General features: G+C 46.4%; 1 protein-coding gene across 2 annotated transcripts in view; it reads right to left on the reverse strand.

Moving 5' to 3' along the window:
• Positions 1–9510, reverse strand: part of LOC130920779 (NACHT, LRR and PYD domains-containing protein 12-like) — a 35096-nt gene extending 25586 nt beyond the window's left edge. For both annotated transcript variants that reach the window (XM_057844238.1, XM_057844246.1), the window contains exons 1-2: positions 9446–9510; positions 5761–6060 (exon numbers count right to left, since the gene is read on the reverse strand). In XM_057844238.1, coding sequence (XP_057700221.1) covers positions 5761–6016 — 256 coding nt within the window. In that variant the 5' untranslated portion in view covers positions 6017–6060; positions 9446–9510. The remainder of the gene's footprint in view (positions 1–5760; positions 6061–9445) is intronic.
• Between the last annotated feature and the right edge of the window lie 240 nt (positions 9511–9750).

A 9750-nucleotide genomic window follows, 5' to 3' on the forward strand; every position in this document is an offset into this window, starting at 1 on the left:
GAAGGACGAGTTGGCGGTTCGGGATGATTCATCGAATCTGGAAGACCTGATTTCTTTGTCCGTGCTTTTGGACAATCGCCTGAAAGCGCGTGAGAGGGAACGTGCCATGGAGCCTCGGAGACGTCGTTGGTCATCGCCGCGGAGCGGTCCGACTGCGGTCCATGGGGACAGCTTCGTCAAACCGCCGTTCGTTTCTACGCCGACGCGGAGTCCGGTCCCGATAGGAGGGGAGCCTACACAACTCGGTGGCGGGCGCCTTTCTGCTGCGGAGCGACGGAGGCGGTTGGAGGCAGGCTTGTGTCTTTATTGTGGCTCGCCGGGGCACCATATCGCCGCCTGTGACGCTGTCCCTTCGCGTCTATCTGGATCTTCGGTCCCAGGGGTTCCCCTTGCCCGAGGGGGGCCGAGGTTCGTACATGACAGTAATCAGTCAAGTGAATTGCCCCGCGACGTGATAAAGGAACCCAGCGACCCCCAAGGTGTTATGAGACTGCAACTGCCGGGTGAATTGTCACACGGTGGGGTTAATATTAAGTTTTCTGCTCTAATCGATTCGGGGGCTGATGATTGTTTTGTTGACCAGAGTGTTGTGGACGCTCTTAAATGTACATTAATAAGACTCGCTAGGCCCAAACGGGTTTTAGATCTCGATGGGCGACCCCTGGCGGACGTGAGGTTTATTACGCCTCCGCTCAAAACAAAACTGTCCGGAAATCATTTTGAGGTCCGTAGCTTTTTGGTAATGCCGTGTAAATCTGCTCCAGTAGTGCTGGGGCTCCCCTGGTTGAAAGTACATAACCCCAATATTGACTGGGCTAAAACGCAAATCGTAACTTGGAGTACTTTTTGTTATGCACACTGTTTACGGTCGGCGTGTCTGCTTCCCAGTCAAGCACACACTGCTACAGAGCCAGTTAATTTGGACAATGTTCCTTCTGATTATCATGATCTCAAGCGCGTTTTTAGTGAAGAGCATGCTAAAACCTTACCGCCGCACCGCCCTTACGACTGTGCCATTAACTTGCTGCCCAATGCCACGCTGCCCAACTCAAGGTTATACCAGGTCTCTAAACCAGAGCAGGAGGCAATGAGGGAATACATCTCCTCTTCCTTGGCTGCTGGCCTTATTCGCCCTTCATCTTCTCCGTTGGGGGCGGGGTTTTTCTTTGTTGGCAAAAAAGATGGGGGTCTTAGGCCGTGCATTGACTACCAGGGTCTCAATGACATTACTATTAAAAACAAATACCCGCTACCGTTGTTAGATTCAGCTTTCGCCCCATTGAAATCAGCCACCATTTTCACAAAATTAGATTTGCGCAGTGCTTACCACTTGGTCCGGATTCGTGAGGGAGATGAGTGGAAAACCGCTTTTAAAACCCCGCTCGGGCATTTTGAGTACCTTGTTATGCCTTTCGGTCTCACAAATGCACCTGCCGTGTTCCAGAGTCTCATAAACGATGTACTGCGTGACATGTTGAACATATTCTGTTTCGTATATCTGGATGATATTTTAATATTCTCAAGAAGCCTGCAAGAACATCGGCAACATGTTCGCCTTGTTCTCCAAAGACTTCTGGAAAACCGATTGTTTGTCAAGGCAGAGAAGTGCGAATTTCACAGAGTTTCAATACAGTTTCTGGGGTTCATTGTGGAAAAGGGACAGCTCAGGCCCGATCCCGCTAAAATCCAGGCAGTGGCCGAGTGGCCAACTCCGACATCGCGTAAGCAATTACAAAGATTTCTCGGGTTCGCCAACTTTTATAGACGTTTCATCCGTAATTATAGCATGAGGGCCGAGCCTCTTACTAGGCTGACCTCTAACAAACGGCCATTTATGTGGTCATCGGTGGCAGAGGCCGCATTTGTAGGCCTAAAACGAGCGTTTACGAGTTCACCTGTCCTGGTCCATGCTGATGCTAATCTTCCTTTTGTGGTCGAGGTTGACGCATCGAGTTCCGGAGTGGGGGCCATCCTGTCCCAGAGGTCTTCGGTCGACCAGAAACTGCACCCCTGCGCTTTCTACTCCCGCCGCCTCAGCCCGGCGGAAGCGAACTATGATGTCGGCAACAGGGAGCTGCTCGCCATTGTGCAGGCTTTGCAAGAATGGAGGCACTGGTTGGAGGGGACAGAAGAGCCGTTCCAGATACTCACGGACCACAAAAACTTGGAGTACCTTCGGGCAGCCAGGCGCCTCAACTCTCGTCAGGCCCGTTGGTCATTGTTCCTGACCCGCTTTAACTACATTATTACTTACCGTCCAGGGTCAAGGAATGGGAAGCCCGATGCACTCTCGAGGATCCATGAGCCAGTGGAGGAAGGGCCTTCCGACGAGCCGGTCGTTCCTGACAACCTGATTGTAGGGGCACTACGGTGGGAGATCGAACGTCTGGTGGAGGAGGCCCTGCGGGGTGTAACTGTGCCTGGAGGCTGCCCCACGGGCAAGTTATTCGTTCCAGATGCTCAACGTGCAGGAGTGCTGAAGTGGGGTCACGTTTCCAAGTTCGCCTGCCACCCGGGTGTGTCCCGCACGTTCTTCCTCGTTTCACAGAGGTTTTGGTGGCCGGGTATGCGCAAAGACGTCATTGACTATGTTGCTGCTTGTACCATCTGCGCTCGAGGCAAGGCGGTTCACCGCCCTCCAGCTGGATTGCTGCATCCACTGCCTGTCCCATCTCGCCCTTGGTCCCATGTGGCACTGGACTTCGTCACTGGACTCCCGCGATCAAAGGGTCATTCTGTCATCTTGACCGTCGTGGACCGGTTCTCAAAGATGGCGCATTTCATCGCACTCCCCAAGTTGCCCTCTGCTTTGGAGACTGCTGACCTGTTGGTGGCGCACGTATTCCGGAGTCATGGCATTCCGAGTGACCTTGTCTCCGATAGGGGGCCACAATTCGTGTCGAAAGTTTGGGGAGCGTTCTGCAAGGCCTTGGGGGCCACGTCGAGCCGGTCTTCCGGTTATCACCCACAGTCGAATGGACAGACTGAACGGGTCAACCAGGAGCTGGAGGCCGCCCTTCGCTGTGTTTGTCAGCTGCATCCGGCCTCCTGGTCATCACATCTCCCGTGGGTGGAGTATGCCCACAACACCCTCATTTGCTCAGCCACTGGGAGGTCGCCATTCATGACCGCGTACGGGTTCCAACCCCCGTTGTTTCCGTCGCAAGAAGCGGGGGTAGTTGTGCCGTCTGTCCAGGTCCACCTGCGGAGGGCCCATAGAGTCTGGAGGAACGCAAGGGATGCACTCGTCCGCACGGCAGCCCGCAACCGCCAGATTGCTGACCGCCACAGAAGGCCTGCTCCGGTCTATCGTCCGGGCCAGATGGTCTGGCTCTCGTCACGAGATTTGCACCTCGCTGGGACTTCTAAGAAGCTGAGCCCGAGATACGTCGGTCCGTTCGCTGTGGATGCTGTGGTGAATCCGGTCTCTGTCAGGCTGAAGCTTCCGAGCTCCATGAAGGTCCACCCGGTTTTCCACGTCTCCCTGCTCAAGCCGGTCTCCACCAGTCCCTTGAACCCCCCGCCAGTGCCTCCTCCTGCTCCTCGTGTGGTCGACGGTGGGCCAGTGTATACGGTGCGTTCCATTCTCGATTCTAGGAGGCGGGGTAGGGGGGTGCAGTACCTGGTCGACTGGGAAGGTTATGGCCCAGAGGAACGCCAATGGGTCCCCCGCTCCTGGATCCTCGATCCGTCGCTGCTGCGGGATTTCCACTCCCTTCATCCCACGAAACCAGGTGGTCCGCCAGGGGGCGTCCGTTGAGGGGGGGGTTCTGTCATATTTGTGTGTGTCTCAGTTCTTTTTCTTTCCTTTATGCAGCACCTGATTGAGCCAGATTGGCGGGGTAATGCGACACACCTGTGCTTGATTAGGAAAGCTCAGTATTTAAGGAAGCTTGTCACCATCTGCAAGTGTCGGACTATTGCTTGCTATTTGCCTTGCTTACCGCCTGTGTGTTCATCGTCATCCTTCGAGTTTCCCGACGTTCTACGGTCGTATTCTGGTTTGGTCATCTTTACTTTAGTGCTCTTTTGGGCTTTGTAGTCAGATTCTTGTACTGTGTTATATTCATGCATTCTAGCGTGCTCTCTTAGTTGTACTTTGTTAAACTCGCATTTTTCGCGTGCTCCCTTTGTTGTATTTTATTATATCCGCGTTTATTGGCGTGCTCCCTTTGTTGTATTTTATTATATCCGCGTTTATTGGCGTGCTCTCTCAGTTCTACTCGCATTTTGGCGTGCTCCCTTTTGTTGTACTTATTAAATACAAACATTAGCTCTACCTGATCTCCTTGTCTGTTTTTGGGATCCACATCAACGGCTTGCCGTTCATAACAGAAAAAGGCGCCAACCTTCTTAAACCTGCCGCTGTCAACATTCTGGGAGGTCGCACTTTGGCAGTATTCTGTCGCGTTCCTCCTCGCTAGCTGTTTGCTCGCCATTCACGCTCGTTTGCATTTTGATCGCTAGTTTGATACACTCCCGCTTTTTCGGTGAGGTCTTTTGTGTTTATTCATTATTGGATCGTTTTTGTTCACCACTGTATATAAGAGCACTGAAGCAAGTAAGGGTAAGTCGCCATTTCTGTTCAACCCGTTTTCTCCTGTTTTGTATAGAGTAGGAAGTTAGATTAGAAGCTGTCTTTTCTTTGTTTCTTTTACATGATCAGGGCTTAGTTAGCGGGTGGGGTTTGAGTGTAATTCCTTTTGTTTGTTGTTTTGGCCTGGGCTTACCCTGTAGTCACGCTTCCTCGGCATTTTGTACATATTCATTGCGAGTTTGATTATTGTGTAAATAAATTTGTGTCCACTTGTACTTTTTGTGTGGATTGTTTTATGTTACGCCTTTCGCGAGCCATCTTTGGCACGTAACAGTCTCAAATGCGGTATTAGCATCACTACAACTGTATATTTCATTCCATGCCTTGTCCTTCAAATCCTCACTCAAATTATACATAGTTTCTTCATTTAATATTTTTATTTTTATTTCATGTTGTATGGGTGATGATTTAATATGAAGGTCAGCAAATAATACAATGGGGTAGTGATCCGAAATGTCAGAGAGTACGGCTCCAGACATAAGTGTAGAGTTTTGAATATTTGTGATGATGTTATCAATAATTGACTTTGTGGATTGAGTGACTCTGGTATAGGTATTAATTGTAGGGAAGAAGGATGAAGAATATAATACATTTATAAATTCAGTCTGAGCAGTAGCATGCCTAGAGAGGTCAATATTGAAGTCGCCAAGGATGATACAGTTCTTGCTTTTGCTGTTTATATAGAATAATGCTTCCTCCATTCTGGTCCTAAAGATTTCTAGGTCCGCGTCTGGGGGACGATAGATCACGCCGATAATAAGGTTCTTCCGGTTTTTACCACTTATCTCAACAAAAAGGGAGTCACTATGATTGTCTGCTATGACAATATTGACTTCATCTATTGCTCGGGTGATGCATTCCAAAGACATAAATGAGATGAGGAAGTGCTATTGATGAGATTTTGATAAGAGCTCACCATTCTCAGATATGTCTTCGATGACAAAGAGAAACAAAGTCTGTCTATTGTTCCTAAGGGCCTCTTAGGAGCAACAGAGCAGCAACAAATGATCACAAAATGAATGAGGAGCAATAGTTATGTCTCAGGAGGTGATATTGGGAAATAGATGAGCAACAACATTTTTGCTACGGGTTGTTTCATGGTTAACTTCCACAGTTTTCAAGTCACCTGCTTTCTACCATGGGAAGCTCCGTCAGGGACTAACCTTTTATGTTCAGCATGTCGCTGCGCAGCTTCTCGGCCAATTCGTTGTTCCCGATCTTCTCCAGAATCTTGACGGTCTCGTCCAGAGTGTTCTCGCCATGCTTAATCAAGAGCTTGTCAGCAATATACTCAAGGCGGTTGTTTTCACGCATCCTTCTAGGCAGGGCCGTGTGGAACCTGAAGGACTCAAAGTCGTCCTCCCCCAGCTCCATCAGCGTGTTCCACAGCAGCTCCTTCCGTCTGCTGTCCAGAGCCATCCTTCAGACTATACGCGTGAGGGAGGCGACCGTCGAACAGGTATCTGCAGACGACAACTTTTTTTGACTTATTGTAACTTGATCTTATAAACCATTTGAGTGACGTGACGCAAAACACAGATGTCAGGTCTTCTATCTCTCATTACTGTACTTAAGTACATTTTTGTGTATCTATACTTGACTTGAGTACAAATATGAAGTGGTACTTTTTACTTTTACTTCAATCAGGCATGAAAATGGGTCAGGGGTTAAAAAGGTGAGAAAGGTGTGGAGGAAATATGTTCCGGCGTTCTGCCAAAATGTCCTCTGTCGGCGAAACGTCCTACATGTGGCGAATTTGACCATTTTAATTTTTCACATAAGGCTTAATATTCGAGCGGGGGTTTAATTAGTTGAAGGAGTTGATTTGAACCACCATTGACTCGCACTAGCTTAGCCACTCCGGACCCCTGAAACTAACAAATAACTGGCAAACTGCACAGAATTTGTTCAAATCAACTCCAACGACTAGCTCAAAGATTAAGCCTAATGTAAAAATTCTGAACTTCCCCTTTAAAATAAAGACCATTGACTATGGCCATTAAAATGTTGTCTATAAAAGTTTTAGAGCAATAAAATAAACAACAAAAATGAATGAAATGAACAAGAATCCTTCAAACTATTTCATAATGGGTCCAAATTATTTTTCGAACAGATCATGTGACTACAGCACCTTAGAGACAGCCGTTTGCATTGCTGAGCCAAAACTACAGCTGAGGAGGCAAGATGGATATTTAGAATTTCTTTAAACCTAAGCTTTCAAAACTTTCAACAACAACTGAGCTTGAACCGAGGATTGAGCACGAGCAGTATCAAAAAGTCCTGGCTTTCGTGTTACCTGTTGTGCTGTAATTCCAAGTGGTGCTTGAATTGGATGCTTATAGCGGTCGACAGTCTTTTTGAACCAGCGCAAAGTTTGCAGCGCACGGAGATATTTTTGTCATCTTTACTGGACAAAAATGTGACGTAATGGCTGTGTTTCCAGTGTGCAAATGCAGCCGTTTGTAGTATATCTCCTGCCTATTTCATTGCATCCTGGAGGGGAAGCAAGGCTGTGTTGTTTTGGCCGCAAACTCCCAGCGCTCACGGCTCACGCATCATGGTAATACACGTGACCCTTTTTTTCCCATCCTTGATTAGAAAATGTGACATGTGATGTCACTCCCATGACTACAGTATTCTTCATTCTACATACATTATGGGGCAATAACAAAATAGTAACGCACAGGCATCAAGGAAAGTAATTTTACTCAGATTACTGATTTAGAAAAATGAACGCGTTAGATTGTTCTTTACTGAAGAAAGTAATCAGATTACAGTTACGCATTACTCACATAACACGTTACTGACAACACTGCTTTTATATTACCGTTAAATACACAAGCTTGACGCTACCTTGACGGGAGCTATTTTTTCACTGGACGCTCTGGCAGTGTTCAACGCAAGCTGCGACAAACGGCAGTAACTTTGTCATACCGCAAAATATGAAAACGATTAAAACCATTACTCACCAAATTCAATATGCTGGCGAATGCATTCATCTAAAAAAAAAAAATTGGGAGTGAGACCTCACCTCGTCCAGCGAACGTGAATTTGTTCTTAGGACAAGATCATCTGTCGCAATTAGCGATCTTTGACGCTCTTTTTCTCCTCCCCACATACAAACTTGATTCTCTCTCAGCGGCTGTGATTAACCCCAATGAAGTTGCTCTCCTAACAAAGCCTTGCCTATCATTCGTCTTTGTAAGTTTTTAGTAACTTTGTGTATTGAATTTGAAAGGAAAATGTGTGTTTTGTTTTTGGCGAACTTTTTCATGAAGCTAAACTGTTGAAGCGACTCACACGTGGAAAAATACGATTGTACAACGTTTTAAATGTATTCATTTGGTATATTTCAGTTACCACGATTTGAGAGATCAATAAATTGAAGAATTTACGCCTTGCATTTGGAGTGTTTCTTTTTGGGTTTGCTGGAATAGCGTCACTGACACTCGCACCATCAAACAGAGGAAGGGGTAAGTGCTGCCGCGCCAAGCCACTTCTGGCTGCATTTTCGACACATGAAAAATAACGAATACGTACTACTGTATGACGGAAAATTTTAGTGGTTTTGTAACCGCCACGTTTTCATAGCATGGTAAACCGTGAAGGTAACCGGCACATGCCTACACCCGAACCCCCCCCCCACCCCCCTTAAAAGTTTTCTCCTCGGATCTACACGATTCACGTAGGTCATCCTTTTTGACTTCAAAACGGCGAATTTCGCCGAAAGGTGAGAGATTTTCATGCCTGTTCAATACATTTTACATAACAAATATGTACTTTCTACTCCACTACTTTTTCAAATTGTCGCCTGCGTTACATGTTACTTTTGATTGTTTTCTCTCTCATTGTGAATTGATCGATAAACTCTGTGCAACTATACCTTAACTGAGCACTAGAGGGAGCAACAGTGTTTACAACAGCAGTTCTTTCTGCCCGCTGTCTAAAGCCATCCTTCCTCCTTTTTAACATGTAAGCGAGGTGATAGTCAATCAGGTATCTGTGAACGACAACTTTTCATGGCTTATCGTGACTTCATAACTGTTGAAGGACTGGAAGTCGTCCTCCCCCAGCTCCATCAGCGTTTTCAACAGCAGCTCCTTACGCTCGGTGTCCAGAGGCACCCTTCTACCTCGTAAACGTGTGAGCTAGATGACCGTTGATCGGGTATCTACGGACGACACCTTGTTGTAACTTGAGCTGCTCGTAAACCATTTGAGTGACACGACGCAAAGCCTGGACGTCAGATCAAGCTTTTTCATTCATGTCGGAACTTCCTTGTTGCTTTGTTAGCTATATTGTGGCGCTAAATGACTTGTTTGATGTTGAAAATACCTGACAATATAGTTAAAGACATAATAAACCAAATTTGGTCTAAATTTTCTTTTTCAAAAGGCAAGATTTCCAACCATCAAATAATAGCTGGCAACAAGGAAATGCATTCCAAGTGTCATTGAGGCGAGTTGCCACTTCTGCATACCACAAGAAGTTGTCGAACCTGCTTAAGCACCCATGTCCTTCTGAAAAATAAAAAAACCCTCCAATGTCAGTAACTGAGCGTCGAAAATTCCGTTTTACGCAAAATATGATGAGGTATTTCAAGCCAAAAGACATTTCGGTTTTGGCCACAAAATGTACTGTATGGCTTAAAAGTTATTTCAGTGTTTCCCGTTACGCGCATGATAGAATTGCGGCACGATAAATGAAACAGTCGGCTAACTTACCACAGGAGCAAATTATAAAAAAAAAAAAAAAAAAAAAAAAAACAAGAAAAAACTTTAAAACAAACAAACTTGCGACTTTTTTTTGTTTTTAGTAATTTTCTTTTCAGTATAAGAGAAAACTTACGAAGCCTTGTTGTCACCTCGTCGCCTCCCGTCTGAGTGATGACTTGTCTGTCCGGTCCGGTGACCCGAATCGGCAGCAAAGGTTTCGAAGGGAGCACGTGTATCTGTTGTGTGCCGCACCATAGACTTCATAACATATGGACGGGAATCGGGGCTGAATAGTAGGGGGCCTATTTTTTGAAAAACAATTTAAAATTCAAATATTTTCAAAACCAAAGCTGCTACCGACCTAAATCTAAAACAGGCACCTACCTTAAGCATATATGAGTCTCCATGAGCAGTGGCTTAAAAAAAATCAAAGTTGTT

This window comes from Corythoichthys intestinalis, chromosome 1 (genome assembly GCF_030265065.1).
Source record: "Corythoichthys intestinalis isolate RoL2023-P3 chromosome 1, ASM3026506v1, whole genome shotgun sequence".
NCBI lineage: Eukaryota > Metazoa > Chordata > Actinopteri > Syngnathiformes > Syngnathidae > Corythoichthys > Corythoichthys intestinalis.